Source organism: Numida meleagris, chromosome 1 (assembly GCF_002078875.1).
Source record: "Numida meleagris isolate 19003 breed g44 Domestic line chromosome 1, NumMel1.0, whole genome shotgun sequence".
In the NCBI taxonomy this organism is placed as follows: domain Eukaryota; kingdom Metazoa; phylum Chordata; class Aves; order Galliformes; family Numididae; genus Numida; species Numida meleagris.
Window position 1 is genome coordinate 71,763,005 of NC_034409.1, and position 18,780 is coordinate 71,781,784.

At 38.8% G+C, this 18,780-nt stretch overlaps 1 protein-coding gene and 1 long non-coding RNA gene across 7 annotated transcripts in view; one reads left to right on the forward strand and one right to left on the reverse strand.

Annotated features, from left to right (window-relative positions):
* LOC110397180 lies at window positions 4-11,179 on the forward strand. The gene is made up of 3 exons (XR_002437591.1): window positions 4-242; window positions 4,527-4,715; window positions 6,404-11,179. It is a non-coding gene; the product is annotated as an uncharacterized LOC110397180 (long non-coding RNA).
* Window positions 11,426-18,780, reverse strand: part of WNT7B (Wnt family member 7B) — a 98,264-nt gene continuing 90,909 nt past the window's right edge. For all 6 annotated transcript variants that reach the window (XM_021393157.1, XM_021393166.1, XM_021393163.1 and 3 more), the window contains one exon: window positions 11,426-14,678. In XM_021393157.1, coding sequence (XP_021248832.1) covers window positions 14,199-14,678 — 480 coding nt within the window. In that variant the 3' untranslated portion in view covers window positions 11,426-14,198. The remainder of the gene's footprint in view (window positions 14,679-18,780) is intronic.

Consider the following 18,780-nt stretch of genomic DNA (forward strand, 5'->3'; position numbering starts at 1 on the left):
TATTGGAATTGTCTAATGTTATTCATTAAACTAACAATTTCTCCCCTCCTGTTCTTAAGTGTGACTTGTGACCTTGCAATCTATGTATTTTGTCATCACAATGTGTTACCATGGAACTCATTTTGATGTAATGAATAAGGGCATTGTGAGTTTCCATGTTCCCAAGCATATTTGAGACACAGGTTTGGAAACAAAAATGACTTCACCAGTTAAATATTGTTAGATCCTATAGTATATCAAAGGTAAGAACACTTCTGCCCTATATTCCTTTACATAGAAGAATCTAGGGTTAGGAATTTCAAAGCAGGTATATACAAGAATGACACTACAAATAACATTTCACAAGATTAAATATTTTGTGAGAGCACTGAACTCTAACCCCTTTATGTTGCTGCAGACAAAAATCTTTCAAATTGTTCATGGAGCCTTCTCAGACTGTCTAATATGAGCATATATAAAGAATTGCACTGTGCATAGCAGCACTTGGATGTGGCGAGAAGTTAACTCCTTCAAGACAACAGCAGCAGAAGGGAATTTTTGCCGAAGATTGTTCACAGGCAGATAGAGGGCAATGTTACATTGCTCCTTTTGAAGCTGAGAGCAGTATTTGGGCATTTTTCAAAACAGAGCCTTACACAATGCACAAAGGAAAAATTATACTTTGGTTGTGCATGTATTACATGCCTTAAATTAAAAAGAAAGCGAGTGCCCTTGGTGATCTACCTACCGACATGAGGTTAAAAGAGTTCAATTGAATCTCTTGTCAGGCTGTTCCCCAGGGTGTTTCATTCATCACAGTTAAATGGTTGATAAGATTCTGTAGTAATGAAAAAGTTTGAAAAGCCTCAAGTGAGGGGAAAATGCTGGCTTGCATAGAAAGTGCTGGTATAACCATGACTTCAGATACATTCCTGTTTATTTGCTCTGCTAGCAGCTTTTGTTGTTGTTGTTTTTGGTTGGTTTTTTTTTTTTTTTTTTTTCAGTTGAGACTTACACAAACTTTGCATTTTACACTCTAGCTCAGTACCATTTTGCTCCTGGCACCAGCCAAATACATCCTCATTAAGTAAAATTTATGCTAATACCATTCTGATTAGCCAGCAGTCATTGATATTCACTCTCATTAGCTAAATTGGTTCGCTGGAAGACATCCCATTGAGGATTATTTTTCCTGTTTCAAGTGGAATATAAAATGTATGGATTTGCAGAGACGGCAGATGATGATAATTGTACCCTATGTTTACTCAAGCAGTTTTTATCCTAGAGGCTCCCAAAGTACTTAGCAGCATTTACATCTGCTAGGAGAGAGAAGATTCTTTTTTCCCCTTCTGTAAGAGAGCCTGTGTCAGAGATAGAGGAGTTGTTCTGTTTTTGGTGTTAGGACAGACTGGACAAAGGAATCTCCCATTCTAAGTTCAGGAGCACTTTTTAATGAGACAGAATACAGGTCAATTCATATCAAATCTATCTGGGGAATAAACGGAATTCATGCAATAATGAGACTTTCTACAGGCAATCTTTCTAGAGTGACCTTGCAGCTCTGAGTCAGGGAGTGCTGCCAGCGGTAGTACAGCAAAATTAGCTTCAGTGTGAGATTCTGTAATGCTGTCAGCCAACTCTTGCACATCTAGATTGAGAGGACTGACAGTTTTGGTTGAGAGCTTTATTTGTTTGTTTGTTTGTTGTGTTTAAAGTACATGATTAATTTAAGCCATGGATTAGAACAGCCCTGTATGCTGTTGCGATGAATTATCATCCATTATATGTTAACTCACTTGGAGGGCCCCTGTTACACAGGGATGACCAAGTAGGAAGTTGTTATTGCCATGGTGTGATGATCTTGTCATTTACACTGTTAGGATGATGAATATGGTTTTTTGTATCATAATCTTCATTTCAAGTGCCAGGTGGAAGGCAGTGATCTTAATGCCTTACATTCTAAGCTATATTTTAAACATACACACACACATGCACACACACAAAACAACACTAGTAGGCCTATCTGTATACATGGGCATATATATCCTTTAGAATCTCTGCCACTATATTCTTTTGATAGATGTTTGTTTAGCCTTAAATTTTGGTATTATGTATACTCTATCTTATTTAAGGAGGGATAGGATTTCTCATCCATTCAATCCTCAACCTTACTGGGGCAATTATAAGTAAGGATGCCTCTGACTGCTAATTTTTTAGATTTGCAATCTATAATCAATACTGCTTCATTTAGGCTGCCAGCCAGCAAGCAGATGGCAACGAGCATTGACCATCAGCAACAGCAAGATGGAAAACTCTGGCCTGCAGTGACCTGCAGTGGGTTCAAAATTCCTCATTTTGCCTTTGAATCAGCACTGCTGAATAGCTCATGTCACTCCTGTGCAGTAATTGCAGTGTTTTTGCATGTGCTCTGCTGTTTCAAATTGTCTGCCTTATACTGATCTAATCTTTTCTTCAGTAATCAAAACTAATTTCACATCCAAGAGATGCTATGGAGGGGAGATGTGTGACCACAAACAGTAATGTGAAACCACCCAGATGCAGATAAATTGCCATTCTCCCTTGCTGTGCTGGGAAATTGCATCCTAATAGTACGACAATTGCTTTGTTTCCATGGTGATGTGTGTGTGAAAGAGCTATAAATAATGCTTTATGTTTATAAACAATTCAGTGTAACTATTTGTATGCTAATATCTGGGATGTACTTCCAGCTATTTCACAGCAACAGAAAAGCAAATGGAAAGCTGGAAATTCTGGGAGCACCATATGATGGTTTTCTTCCCCACCCTCACACCCCACATTTACATTCTATTAATAACTAAAAAATAAAATACTGAATTGATACATTTTTCCTACCCATCATCATTACTATCCTTGTGTTTGATCCCATTAGATACAAAACTTTCAAGTTACAATTTGGCAAACTGTTTCTGTGCATCCTCATCTTATAAAAAAGATCTCAGTTCAAAGCTTTAAAATTACATATTTTCCCTGTTATTGTGTAACAGCAAAATATCTGCTTTCTTTTGGCACTGATGTTTCATGAATACTGCAAAAAACAACACAAAACTGTCACTATTTCCTTAAATAAGGTAATAAACACACTTGAAGAAAAGCTAGTTAGCTTGTCAAAAACAACTGTCATTACAAAAAAGCGACTATCACTAATATTTAATATGATTGCAGGAGTACTTGTATTGGAGGCAGATTCTGAGATATGAAGATCCATCAGTAGGTAGAAATGCATGGATGAGGACATAGCTCTAAACAAAATCCATGGATTCATGTCTCTGCTAGGGACATTGAGGAAATTACTCCTCCTTCCTCCTGCATGGCTGAGGAAGCACAACTCACTTCTCCAGCTCTTTGGCCAAGTGGTGACATGATTAAAACCCTGCACCCTACCTCGGTATGCTTTAATTGCTGCCACCACACTTTGCAAGAAGTGTTTGTACTTGTTTATTTTTGTCAGTTTGATTGACTTAGCAGCCACGCTAGAAGAGGGAAGCAAACACAAGTGAACAAATTTATGTTAACAAATGTAAGTGTTCATGCTGCATAACACCTGTGGGCAGACACGTAGACAGCAGTGGGCATGCCATTTAAGCAGAAAGAGAGTGCCATTTATCCATTGTCAGGAGCAAATGAAATACAGTGCATTAAATTTGTTCCTTGGCAATCATCCCAGTCAAACTGCCATGCTAGTATAGCCATAGACGCCCCTGTATTTACATTAAAATAGTTTGGAAAATTTTGCCTTTATTTGTGCCCCAAGTATGCAAACACAATCTCTTCTGCATGAGCTGCAAGAGGGGTGACTGCTGCCTCTCAGCCCCTCAGTTCCTTCCAAGGGCAGAAAAACCCTGGCTCCTAGGAAGGATGGGTTTCCCCAGTGCATTGATGCCAAAAGGATATGAGGAAATCCATTAGATGGAAGTGTGTGTTTGTTGGCCTTGCTTGGCACAACTCTGTAGCCTGTACTGTAGGTGTCTGACAGCACATCTTCCTCGCAATGTGTTCAGCATTTGTTTGTCACTGATCTTGAAAAGAAAGATACTCTCAGCCAGCTTTTGGATAAGCACCAAGAAAAAAGATATGACCCAATGCTGCCCAAATTAAAAGAGGCAAAATATCAAGGATTCAGCAGGGAGCTGCTAGCATTGCAACAAGACTGAAGCACTGCTGGGGAAGAGCTCTGTGCTTGGGAACCAGCTGCACGTCATCCCTCTCAAATTATTTCTCCATTGCCTGCCACCAGGTGTTCTCATGAGATAGTGCCACCATGAACAGAAATTGTTGCTTTGACACTGGCACACTGCTTTTCCATTAGTTCACCCTCAGTTCCACAAACCAAGCCCTGTAGACACGTTCTGTCCCATTCTCCCACAAAGGTTGCGGGCGTAGACAATGCCCAGTGGTGAGGAGCAGCCAAGCTTTTTTAGCCAAGCCCTAGACATTACTGGAAACAACTCTCACCATCAGTTGGTTATGATATAGCTATTGACATATCTGTTTTTTGTCTCTCACAGGCAGCTGTGGTGATGTTAAATCATGGCAGCCTGTGGACTGCCGCACAGGGCATGTGCTCCCTGGTTTCCTTGGTCACCTGCTGCACCAGACTGGGATCGAGCTTTTCCAGGGTTTCCTGAACGCAGGAGGAGGGAAAAGTACCTTGTCAGTGGATCATACTTCATAAGTGAGAGCTCAAGTCTTCGCCAGTAAGCTCATATTTTATCACTTGTGCTTATTTTAGGAAAATATGGCAGATGAGACTCATTTAAATATTAGGCTTCCATTATTTAAATATTATCTGTTTTCTTGTTTGTCACAAAAATGTTCAAATAGATAACATTTTCTTTAAACTATGAATGAAATCATTTTCCCATCGTGCACACACATACACACAAAAAGAAATCCTGCAAAGTGTTTTCTTTCCAAGTAAGCACAAAAATTTCTGGGTTTTCTTGGATCTAAGGTAGGGTCTGGTTTGGACCTGTCTGTGTATTTCATTCTGATAATTATAAAACCTTTTTGTATCTTTTTTTTCTCCCCTTTTTGAGCTTTTAGCTTAAGCATATAAAAATAATTAATTAAAAAGAAATAAAAATGAAGAAATATACAAAGCCAATCTAAAAGGTTTTCTCAACTGCTAGTCTCCCATCTTCATAAACAGTTTGAGAGACTTACCCAAACCCCATCTTAGTTTGGTCTTGATTAATCTCTCTTTTTTCACAGAACAAATTTGTTTTGCAAAGGTATTTTTTCTTTTTTATGCAAAGGTATTTTATCTTTTTTATGCAAAGGTATTTTTTCCCCCACCAAGGTAAGTTTGTGAAAATATTGTAGGACAGATGAAAGTACACAACCCTGCTGACTTCATAACTCGCAATCAGAAGTGAGCCTTAGAAGAATTTGATCCTTTTTGAGGCAGGACTTAGAAAACCAACTCATTTAGGTCACAACATCCTCTAGTCCAGCCCTATTGGCCATTGAGTGGGAGCTGAATTTGGTAACGATTACCACCTTTGACAAGTTGCAGGTCAAGAGGCTGAGAGGGACCTGATTTAATTTACTGCTCCTTAAAGTGTTGTGGGTTACCTTGCAGTCCTCCCCAGCTGGAGTGGAAGCTCAGTTCCCTCCTCACTCGGCTGGAGATAATAGAGTAGGCAAACACTTCACAGCTCTGAAGTGCCAGCAGAAAGGCTTTCAGGACTGTGGCCAACACCCTCTACAAGTACTTTCTGGATGTGTCTCAGCTTGAGTAGAGACATTTGAACAAGCATCAGTTTGTGAGAGAGTATAACTGACTAAAAAGCTGAAGTGGAGAAAGAAGCTCAAGTGAACCCATCTAGGGAAAAGAGGCATCTCTTGAATGCAAAAGGTTTTAAAAAGAGAGAGGGTACTGCTACTAAAGGAAAACAAACTGAGGTCTTTGGAAAAGCATCCATTTGTCTGGTTTGTAAAAAAAAAAAATATTTCTGTTTGTTCTCTCTGCTGGTCAGTAAATAGGGGTGGGGAGAAAAAGAAAAGAGGAATACCTGAAGACAAAAATTGTCAGTGCTGGCATTTCCACAAAGCATTTTATATGAACATAACTGAGTTGCTCATACAGAGACCAAATCTATAAAAAGGGTTCAAATAGTAGTAAGGGCATCTAATGTTAAATCTTAATTTACCATCACCAAAAAGGGGCATATGACCTCCTAATCTGCTTGTAAATTTAGACTGAATGAAGTTGAGTACTGCCCCTCTTTTTTTAAAGGCAATATAACTAAAAAATTATGTAGTGATTAAAAATATACATTTTCCTTGCATGCCTTTTTATTTGAATATTGTTTGCAAATACAGGCAAATCATACAGTAGCACTACCAGAGATTGTTTATGGCTCATTGCTTCCTCCTTCAGGTCTTTGGGACTGAAAGTTGTTATTTACAGACATCTAAAGTGGTTGTACTTCCCTCCAGACTAATGGAAGCATTGCATGTACTCAGGAAACGTCATTTTACAAACCTGAAGAAGACAGAAACTGAGTATGTGTAAAGGAGCAAGAAAATTTTGTGTTCTGACCTGATGCCAGTGTCATTCTGCTATTAATTTTTCCATTTATAAAATGATTTTGATAATTTTATTGAATATCATGAGGATTAATTCTATTTCATGGAAACTTTTTAATACAGTGTGAACTGTTGCAGAGGGTTTGGAGATGAAGACTGCTAGGGCTATAATTTGTCAAAGTTAACGTGGATGGAGAAAGTCCAAGATACTCAACTTCTGTAAAGAGAACTTCAACCAGAATAAAAGAATCTTGTTCTGAGGCTTATAGAAAGAATAAGAACTATTATTAATGCTGTGGAAGGAGTGGCTGTGTTTGACTAAGAAAATGCCACTGGATCCAAGTATTTATTACTAAACACACTTGAATAGAAAACATGCGGAGAAAACACTTGGTAATTCATTTGTCAAAAGCTGACTGAACTGTAGCCCTGAAATAATTATGATCTGGATATAATGGGCAGAGAAGCTGCTGACCACAAGCTAACTTCCTCATTCTTTCTCCTTCCTTCAGGAGTGGTTTGCATTAGGTAGCCAGCTGAAACTTCCAAAGCGCATATTTTCTTACTGTGTTGCTACAAGCCATCTCCAGCTACTTCTCATTTAAGTTCCCACTAACCTCCCCCACCTCCCTCATTTTTCCCCATTCTTGAAATTAAAAAAAAATTATTAATGCATTGACTTCAGTTAAATGCTTCCCCAGTCCTCTTGCCTGCACACACGCAAACACACACACCCCAAGCACAGGGAGGAAGGCAACCTGTGCAGTGAGATAAAGACAACGGCATTGCTGAACATAATCCAACAGCTCTAGGGTTGCCTGTCCCAAGCAACAGATATTCTGTATCACCTCATGTTAACAAACAAGAGACTTTTTCCCACGACATTATATATTTACTTTAGTCTACTGTTCAAGCTTTGCATGTTGGCTTCCTATGACTATTTGATCCCAGATTCAGCTCTGTGCCAGAGCTGCTGGAACAAAATGTGGTGGGTGGACAAACCTGTCCTGCTGCATTGCTTCCAGTCTAAAAAAAAAAAAGAAAGCATTTATCTGACTCATTACTGTAGATATACTAACAGAGCGAACTGGTGATGATTTTCTGACTGAAAGTGCCTGCATCTGCTCAAAAGGTTAACGGGGCAAATATTAAGTAGCTTATCTTTTAAAGAGAGAGATAAGGAAGAAGAGCTGTGATATGCTTGCCAATAAATACATGTCTGTACATCACGGCTGATAGTCTCGTACATTGCAGTAACCATATCAGGTAGGGCTGGCAATTGGAGCCCCCACAGAAAACCAGGACATCTAAGCTGTAGCCCTAGCTACTGAGTTTTGCTGGACCCTTTGGCAAATGAGTTAGAGCTAAATTACTCTGCCTTCTGTTCCTGAATAGATAATGGAGTGGGAGGTTTCTCCCATTCTGCAACTGCAAAATGAGGGATTTTTTTTTCTTTTGTGTGTTTTTTTCATTGAGATCTTCAAACCAAAAGACCTACAAATAAAATAAGCATTATCAGGTATTATTATAATGCTGATGACACAGCACATCTACAAGGAAATGTGTAATATCTGTAGTTCTGTAGTTCAATACGAGGGTGCAAAATCCAGTCTCCTTAAAAAGGGACAAAATGTGGAATGATTTTACAGAAATTTCACTGAATGTCTTCTGTGTATTTTTCAATTGCACACACATATATTTCTGTATTTTTAAGGTATTTACATATGTTTGGTATGTATGTGTAGAGAAATACATGCATGATGTGTGTGCATATTAGGCTTTATATTTGAAGTATACAGTTTTGGGGAAGGGATATATTTTCCTCCCTCTGGGCGGACTAATCCTTTCTAAGTACTAGTACGCATATATTCCTTTGTCTTTAAAATATATCATACTTGCTTCAGAAAGAATTCCGTGTGATGGCTGACACTGTTAAAAAGAGATTGCTATTAAATTTAACTGCCTTTTTAACAAGCCTAAACTGTAGCCTGAATTCAGCTATTACAGCAAGGTGCAACCCATGCAGGAAATCGGGATGCAGCTGCCACAAGAGCCTTTTGGCATAGCCTGAAGTGCTCAGGAATAGCAGCGTAGATGGGCTCTCATAGCGCCACTAGGGGAACACTGCAGTGCATACCTATGGGGATCCTTCACAGGTAGGAAAATGGTATTAAATGTTCAACCCTTAAGTTAATTTCTCTGCACAGCACAAATCTGAAGAGGTAGTCAAAATTATAAATTAACCATGTTGTAAGAAACTGCCTCATCAAATTACTGGACAATAGAATAGTTTTTACAACACTCCTAGAGACTATTTCTGCGGGGAAATAGCTCATAGGAGTTAATTCCCATGGCACAACTTTTGGTGTTTTGTCTGAGTGGCTAAATCACCTGGCGTGTCTCTGTGGGATTTTTCAGAGATGACAGCTGAACCAATACACCCCTGACTTCATGAGAGGAGCTCTGAGGGGCATTCAGCCCACTTGGCTTCCATTTAAGTTGGGTGGTGTGAACAGTCTTCAAAATGCCTTCAGGTTTCCCTTTACTCAGTGATGTAGGTAATGCTCTTCTTCTCTCTCAGAAACAGGAATTAAACAATAAAATCAAAATCTTGTAATCATCTCCTTGGGAATTCCTTTTAGCTTCACTGGACATAAAATGATCTTTTTCCCTAAATTGTGTGGCAGAGGAAGGCAGAGACTAATTACATGGCCAGCTTTCAACACAAACATTTCCAGTGTCTAGTGTGGTGACATTTGTTTGGGATCGCCCACGAATCGTGTATGATAATCATTTTTCATACCTAGGCATGAGTTTAAATGTCATAAAGCTGCTTTCTTACTGATCATGTGATCTGTTTATAGTGAGGAACAGAAAGGAGGACCCAAAACCAAAATAAATTTTATTATTCCCATTTTCAGGGTCTTCCACAGTAGCAAGTTATGAAAAGGACCATCCTATAAAATAGAATTGCAGTTGGGTCTCCAAACATTGCTATCAGTAAAAAACAACTCATGTAATTTTTTACATTTACAGCAGTATCATTAACTTTACCTCAGTGCTCTGTGAAACACACTATGACCAACAACCTTTCATTATGTGAAAACTCCCATCTTTATTCTCCACCAAACAAATCTTCTAGAGCACATATATCTCTACTGAAGGAATTGGCAGGGAGAGAAAACAGATCTTTGTTTTAAAAATGAGATGCAAATTTAAAATTTGCAATTGTGTCTCCCCTCTCAAGTAATGATCCACAACAATTTCCTGGTAGCAGCTGAAACCCAAAGAAAAATACTTGCCAGCCTTTGTATGCACTTGTTCTCCAATAAATCTTCCTGAATTTGCAGAGATACAGAGACAGACTTTGAATTTGAGGAGAAAAAAAATTGTGTGAAGTTCAGCACACAATGTGATTTGTTTGGCATGCAGGAGGTTTCTCACAATCTCAGTCTCACAAAATGAAATTACTTGCAAACTTCTCTGCCTTTCCACTTTGACACTTTTTGGATGAAGATTTATTTGTGTATATTTGTGTCCTATTGTGGCTGTCACTCTGGGAGAAGAATGCTGGGTCTTTACTGTAGTATTTACTGTACTGCCTTCACTGTGGGAACTGTCATTGCAACAAAAGGTCCCGGTGATCAGAAAGGAAATGTGCAGTTATTCCAGTCAGTTATGACAATTGCTGTGAATGCAAATTATCTCCAGCTTTATCGAAAACTTTTTCTGTTGAATGCCAAGAGAGCTATCAGTAGCAAAGTGTGTGTTACTTATATGGGTAAATTTCTGTAAGGGAAGGTCTTGTTTTGTTACATTTAATATCACTTTTGATTTTTAATCTTAAAGAAAGGAGTCCATGGAAATATGTGTTTGAAACTTCAAGTGACCTATCTGCAGCATGCTTGAATTTTGTTAAAAGAGTTGCCAACCTTTCTATGAGTTTCATCTACTTTCCAGATGTCACTGTAGAAATGAATGCAATATTGTCATTTGCTATAAAAACTTCCTGCAGCTTTATTAACAAGTTTCCCATGATGTAATTAGAGAGAAGGTGCAGTGTTTTCTTTGGCACCTGTGGATAAAATGCTGTGCATACTTACACTGCTGTAAACTCAGAACAAATCAGTACATTTTAATGAAGTTATTTTGGACTGAGTTCATGTAGAACTTGGCTATGCCTTTATCTATAGCTGGATATCTTCCCTGAGGGGCAAATACAAAAAAGGTTTTACATTTTCTTTGGATTTCTTATAAAAATACACTATTCTCAGTATCAAGGATGTTGCTGAAATTCTGACCAGAGCAAATGCTGTAAAATCTTTTAGGTCCTGGTTAATCTAGGTTTTCAAATGTCTGTAACTTACTTAAATGAGCTGGAGTACATGCAAATGCACACACAAGAGGCCTTAAGGCCTCTCCTATATGCCTCCATTTCCTCTCTGTTCACTGATCTGTAACATGAGATTCATGGAAGATAAGTGTTTTGGAGTCTGAAGCCACGCCTCTATCAGTGAGCATTTCTCTCCATCTCATTTGAGACTATGGAAGTCTCTGGTAGACCAAGGCTGGTGCTAGTTCCCAGTTCATTGTACCACCAGTGTAAGTAGATGATTTTGACTTTGATATCAAACACGAATGTCCGCTGTTATTTCTCACAAACACAAAACCTGCTTAGAACTTGGAATCTGGATGCCATTTCTCATCCAGAGAAGCCCTTGCCTAAGGTATTGCTGCCTTTTCTTTTTTCTAAGTAAATAATGAACAAAAAGAAAGAGGTCTAGAAGGGGAAAAAATTAAGTTTTAATGGAAACACATCATCTTTTTTTTTTTCTGCTTGCCGTAAAACATTAACATAGTAAACAAATTGATCTTTGTTCTTATACTCTTTAATAACATACAGTGTTTTGAGTTTTGTCATGGGTAATGTATGGTTAAACCATACTATGCTGCTGGTCACATTCAAACCTCAATTGTCACAGTTCTTTGACATCAAACTACATTTTTAAAAAGTTTTGTGTAACCTACTTCTGTTCATAAACACATTTGTAAAAACTTGTCTTTTTTTTTCTTTTCTTTCTTTTTCAGTACAGTAGTAATAATGGTGTTTTCTGACCAAAACTGCTTTTTCTTGGGACAAAGTTCAAAATTCATGCGCTTCTGTGGTCAGCCTCTGCTTTGTGCCATACAGCTGTACGTTTCTGAATGTTGCACCCCTACATGAGCAAAGCTTTTACAGAATGCTCTGAAACATGATACTGTAGACAGATAATCCAGTTGTAGGATTGTTACAACAGTGAATAGCTGAGATAGCTGTTTGAAATAGGGGTGTGTTAAAAAAAAAGATAGCATCACTTTGGTCCACTTTTCGGAGTGGTTGATGTTATAATATATAACCTATTTTTTTTCTTAATGCAGTGTAGTTCACAATAATTTAAAATACTCTATAGACATTTAAATGATATACAATAATATAACTTAATTGGATTCTTCAACTGTACTTAACAAATACTATTCTAATATATTTACAGTATCTAGTACCATAAGACTGTGCATTACTGTGCTTGGGAGCTTTATTTGCTTCCTGTCAAGAATGTAGTGAAAGTACATTATTTCACTATTATTCAACAACAATACCCATGAATCAAAGGAACTTTAAATTATATGGAGTGACCCTAGCATTTGGGGAGAGGTCCAGCTTCCTTTCGTGGAGTTGCACTCATGTATGCCACAGCTGAGTTTGAACCTGTGGTTGTTATTTAGAAACCAACAGCAACAACAAAAAAAGCATGAGTGCTTAGAGCTTGGGTTGCCCCATGCGAACTCATCAAAGGAGTCTGATTTCCAGAGGGTAAGTGCCTCTGTCAGAAAGGCAGGTCTTCATGACCAGTCAAATCGAGGTCCCCATGTGGCTGGTTGCTTTTGATAGCACAAGCCCATAAATTTGGGAGGTGATCCTGGACCATCCACATACTCAGCATGGGAGCTAGCAGCACAGCAGCTCCACCAGCCCCTTGCCCCAAGACCACAATGTGCGGTGACATGTACTCCTTGGGTGGGGAGGCCCCATGGCTGTCCAGTTGCTCATGGTAAGTAAGAGGATGAAACAAAAGCTAGAAATGTAGATATGCAGATGTTTGTAAATTTTTAATCCAACTTTTTTAAAAATCAGGGATTCCTGCTGCAAGCATATGATTGCATGATTAAATGGGCTGTACTGTAATAGATGTGTCTGGCTTAGTGTTAAAATCACTGGGTTTTGCAGTAGTAAAACATCAGAGGATTTCTTAAAAAATCTCTCAGAGGAAAAGGATGTGCGAATTAAAATTGAATACTTTCTACTGTTGTAAAAAGTCCTCTACTTTCTTAACATTATTGACCAGGGGTACGTGATTGCCAACCTTAAAGTAATGATGACACAAATTAACCTATGTTTTAGCTTTCTTATGCTCACGAAGCTATCATGACTCACAGGCTGCAGCAACATAGTGTTCAGCTACCATATATTTAACTTCTCAGCTGATACTGAGCTGATAATTTTTTTATAACTATCGCTAATCTTATGTTTTAACCATTAAAGGCAAAGTGTAATGCTTGGAAGATCCTGCCAGTGCATTTGACTGCAAAGTAAAACCTTTGATGTTTGTTGAAGCATATATTTGTATCCCACAACTCCCTACAGGGAGCTGAGGGTGGGAGCTCCATGCCTGAAGTCTGAATCTAAAAGAGTCACTCATAGTCAGGAGGCAAAAGAGAAAGTCTTCATCAAGCATTTGTAACCACAGCTTCATGTGATCTTTTGTTCAGTTCTGGTCATTGCTTAAGGCCTACAGAATTCGAACTCTCTACTAGTGGAGTGACAACAGATCAGTAGCATTGAAGAACTTAGGGAGAACCAAATACAAAAATCATAAAGTCAGAGGTCCAATAAGTTTACATTTAATACAGAGTTAAGACATAACTACCCGTTAGTGCTTAGAATTTTTTGATGCTATTAAAAACATAAATAATTATTTTTAATGTTCTTTCAAAGAGTTCCAGTGTCACTGGCAGCTGATGTAATTTTGTGAACTTTATTTTTTCAAGCTGATAGTGGAGTATTTCTGCCACAGGTTTTATCTCCCCACCAGTTGTGGTTTTCTCTCTACCTGCTTTCTTATAAATTTAGGGTTTTGCAGCAAGACTGCTTTGTTCTAGTGAGTGAAGAATTTGTTTCTTAAAAAAAAAAGTCTTTATTTGCACAGAGCTTGGTGTTTCTGTTGTAAAATCCGAGAGAGTGTCTTTTTCTTTAAATTTTGTGGGAGCTGCAATGCCGTCAGCTTCTCTGATATGTATAACACTTAGTAGGAGAACTCAACAACACCCAGATAGCTAAAAGAAAAAAAAAGAGAGAGAGAAAAAAAGTTTCATGTAGTTGTCAACATCATCTTAATCCTGTTGTCCTTTTCTCCAAAGCAGTCACAACAGTCAGCCAGTCAAAATGCACCATCTGTAGAGGTGTAAGTGGTGGGGAGGGATTGGTTTATGTATTGGTGTATTTTTTTTCCCAAAGAAGATTAGATGTGCAAAATGATGCTGTTGTCGTTTGCTGTCCTCCACTGTCTTCACTCATGCCAATTTGCTCTATTCATTTGTGCACGATGCTGTTATTTGCAGGTGAACACCTCTGTCCGCTCGCTGCAAGTGTTGCACTTCACAAAACAGCACCAGTGGAATTTGCAGTTGCACTGCCACACCTTGGTGTACTGATGTGTGTTGTAACCTCTTCCGCAGCACATCATGTCACACCCATCCGCACTGGGAGAGGTACGGTTACAGAGTCGTCCCTGGGTGCCAACACTTCCCGTGGAAGCATCTTCCTCACAGTAGTTTGGTGACTTTTCAATGTACACTAAATCTGTTTCCATTGGTTTCTGGTAACTCTTGATCTGCTTGATCTTCAGGAAAGTTGGCTGTCTTAGCCTACTGGCTCGTACCACCTCCACCTGCACTGCAGCATTGTATTTCTCTTTCAAAATATATCCGATCTCTCTGAATTTAGGAAGTGTGGTCCAGCAGGTCTTGGTTGTACAGGAACCTGAAACTCCGTGACACTTGCACTCCAGTTTCATTCTCTCTTCAAGCACCTACATGCACAGATATTAGAATATTGTTACCATGGGAACATTACATCGCAAGGTCACGTAAGACTCAATCTGTTTAGTTCATGTTAAAATTCATTAATGTGAGTTGAAATTTTCAGTGTATATTTATGAATCTTCTTGCCTTACAGCAGCATTTTGTTTTATGTGCCACTTCATCAGATACAGAGCGTTTTGTCATTTTATTACAAAATATTTGTGTTCTGTTTCCAAATATTGGAAATTATTTACTTAAATTTCAGAAAATGTTTTTAGAGACAAAGTAAGACTCCAGACTTAAGAAATTTTTTCAGATCATCTTCATTTTGAAAGCAGAAGAAAAACATTTTTCAAAAGTGGTTTAAGATTCAGAATATTTCACCTTAATCACTTTAAGTAATGTTCAAATAATATTTAAACTTTGCAGAACAGGTTTAATATTTGCAGAACAGTATATACTATGTGGGTGAATAGGCATTCATGTTCACTGCATAATTAAAAATTTTGCCTACATCAATGGCAACAGCAGCATACATATTAACAATTCAACCCACAGAGCGTACTATCGTACCTATCAACTTTAAAAGCAGCACTTCTTGCAGTACACATATCACAAAAATGTTCATCCATGAGAATATTTTTTGCCCCAGGGCAATTGTTGTGCAACATCAGAGGCCCCACTGAGCTGTGAGCCAAAGAGAAGCAAGAGTAGTTATTATTGCTATTGCTGTGTAATGCCTAAGAATACTTCCCTCTCATCATGGATGTGTATTCTGGGCTCAGTGAAGATGTTGCCACCAGCCCCTGGAAGAGGCTGACCCAGTATCAGATGTGCCCTAGAAGAGATACAGATGCCCTCCTGCCTCTTTTGTGCCTGGAGGGGAGACAGGCTTCAGGAAAGCACCTCTCTGTTTTCCTGCCCTTGTGCTGCCACTTAAGCATGACCACGACTGCACCCACAGGCACCATTAGCTTATGAAAATCAGAGCCTAGAAAGCAAGCTGATCTTTCCCCTTTGCATTGGGATCCTAACAAAGAAATATGAGCTACTGAGCTTGTCTTGATGCATTACTGATGCTACAGACCATCTCCTGTAGTGGTTTCATTGCAGATCCCAGAACATGACTGAAAAGGGCAAAGGATAAAAGGGCCGAAATCGGAGTACAATGGCATAATGAAGTAGAAGGGAAGTAAAAAATGCTTACTGCTTAAGAAACTGGCCTTAAAATAAAAGCTGTGCAGGTCTGGTTATCCCTGCAAATAGAGGGCACCCTCCTGAGTTGTTTGAGCTTCAGTTAAATTGTATGTTTTGTATTTTTCCCAAATTTCTGAGGTTTCAATATTAAAGAGAATATTTAGTTTTAATTCTGCCTTGCCAACATACAGTAGGAAGTACAAGATAGCTCAGCATCCTAGTCAAAAATACCTTAGACTTTCTGGAACCATGGGCTTTCCTAGGCCATAGTCCAGCCAGTTCTTCAGTGCTCCAAGGCAAAAAATCTGACTTCCAACAAGGATTACAGGCTTAGGGAAGAAGATCCTACAGTTTCAATACTCTAAAAGGAAAATCAGCAAGGATATGATGAACTGCTTTCAATGGACATTAGTTGGTCTCTGATGAACTGCATGACCTTCCTGTCTTCCCAGCCAGAAAGACTGTCACCTTCTGCCATGGCAGCATCATTTCAGTAGCAGGAAATAGAAGGGTGCCGTATCAAATATTCCAGGGTCCACCAGGGCTCCTCTGAATCTACTTTGTGCACATGTAGGAGGATGTGATCTAAAACTTAGCTGCCCGTGATGTTTATATTTACTTTATTATTATTATTATTGCTTATATGTTTCACTGATAGTGCTGAAATACATTCTTTTAAACCAGCCTGATTCTATAACTCCCTCTTCCAACTACTGGTCTACATACAGTTGCAGCCACAAATACTGCAGAAAAATTTGTAACAGAAGGTGAATGGAAGCAACTTTCTCTACACCATCACCATAGAGCACTACAGGATGTAAAAACTTCCAAGAAAGCAGCAGATCCACCACACGTGATTTGTGTTCCTCTTCTCCCTAAGTTCTTGGTGAAGGGCAGGCTTGTGTTTTTGTATGCATTTTATGAGGCTTTGCATGTGTGTGTGTGTGATGTCTGGTTTTTAGTTTGGAAAGGCAAAGTCGGTAACTTGCCCAGAAGGGAGAAGGAGGCAAAGCTTGTGAGGCTTCTGATTCTGTGGGCCTCAGCACTCCGTACACTGCTTTGAGGAGCCTTGATCTCTCTCACTGACATGCTTCCCTCCTACAACAGAGTGTCACTGTTTCTTAAAAACAAAGATATTACCCATTCTGGTGCACTAGGTGCTATGTAGATGTATATTTATGCATATGTGCATGCCTGTTTACTATGTGTACCTGTGTGTATTTTGTTGAGACACTGTCTTTATATACAACACTGCCTGACACACTCTGTAGTACAATCTGCAGCAACTCTATCCTAAGTTTTTATTTTTTTTTCTGTCTTTCTGAAGGTCATTTTGAGTTGTACAGAAATCAGATTCCACTGTAGTTATTTTTTGAAAATTCTTGATTTTTATGATTGTGAAAGAACCAGAAAATGCAAGCCCTGCAAACTCAAAAAAACCCAGAAGTTTCAAAATGTATTAATTCATGATCCTGAAGCCAATCTTTCAGGGTTTTTTTAATTTGGGGGGGGACTTTTCTCATGAATGTGGAATGCTTGGGGTTACAACACTAAGCGCAGGCCCAATCATCAGGTAGTTAAATTCCTGAATGCTATAATTTGTGTGCCCACAGTCAGCTGTGGATATAAAATCATGCCCAAAAACTTGGAGTTCAGGGAATGTATGGCCCAAACTTAGCAGATTTGAAGTAAGACTTTTTTTCCACACAGATGCTGCTGAGCGTTCCTCTTTGCTAGCAAGCCAGCACACTCGGGCTTTTCCTGAGGTGTGGCCATAAGGCCCCATGGGGTACTATAAGGAAATCCTTGAGAAGGCCCTGCTGCTGCTACTTTGCTCCTTGCCATTTAGATGGAAAGCTGCACCTTTATTGCTGGGATTTCAACAGCTTCTCACTCTCAAGGTGCCATTGGACCTGACAAAGGTGGTAGAATTTGGTCCTCACAGCACTGTGATAGAAGAGTGGGCAGTGTTTTCTTCCTGTATGTCCCTCCAGCCTAGTTTTTCTCAGCAAAATTCCCATCAGAGCTCTGACCCTGAGCCCTGAAGGTACTTATTCACTCAGATCTGATACATGATGCCAAGGTAGGTGCCTGATTAAAGATTGAAAATCATTAGCTCATATGACCCACTCATTCAGCAGTTTCATTTGTCATATGTCAGTGCCTCATATCTAATCTCAAATAGTTTACAGCAAGATCTACTTCCCAAAGCAAATTCCCATCATTGGACTGTGCTGCCTTAGTCTAATAGTAGGAACATTCTTTACGTCCATTTTCCACATGCAAGCCCACTCCCACCCCAGTAGGATCTTGCCAAATACAATTTTCTAACTGCTGCTACTTTGCTAAATGAATTGTGAAATATAATGTTAAAACTTCTTATTCCACATATTTTTATACCTATATAAATCATACATTGAAAATGCAATTTGAGGCTTTTCCACTGCCAGTTAAGTAGAAAAACCTAGCAAAGACTGAAATAAAACAAAATGATATGCATGAAAAGAAACTTGTTTTTTCAAGTTCCATATCTAGACCCAACTGTTTAACATCAGATACAGTTTCTGTACATATTAAAAATCCTATCTGGATAAAATATGTAAAAACAATAGTAACATTTTGTGTGTGTTTGTTTTGGCTTGCCTTTTCTGGTTTGTGTTTTTCTTAGTGGAAATGCACATTTTTGGACCAGATGTTGAATGTAACAAAATCCATATTACTTTTTGACTGCAGTATCAAAAAGAAATAGAAGACTTTAAGAGTTTTCACAATCAAATATGCAAGTAATCAACTTTTGCCTTGGGTAATATCAGTGCCCAAAGAGATAGATTTTGGTCATAAGATGTCACCATCCATTTGCATACTCAAGCAGCTGCAGCCACAAGAACTTACGGCTTGCCAATGATGAGTGGA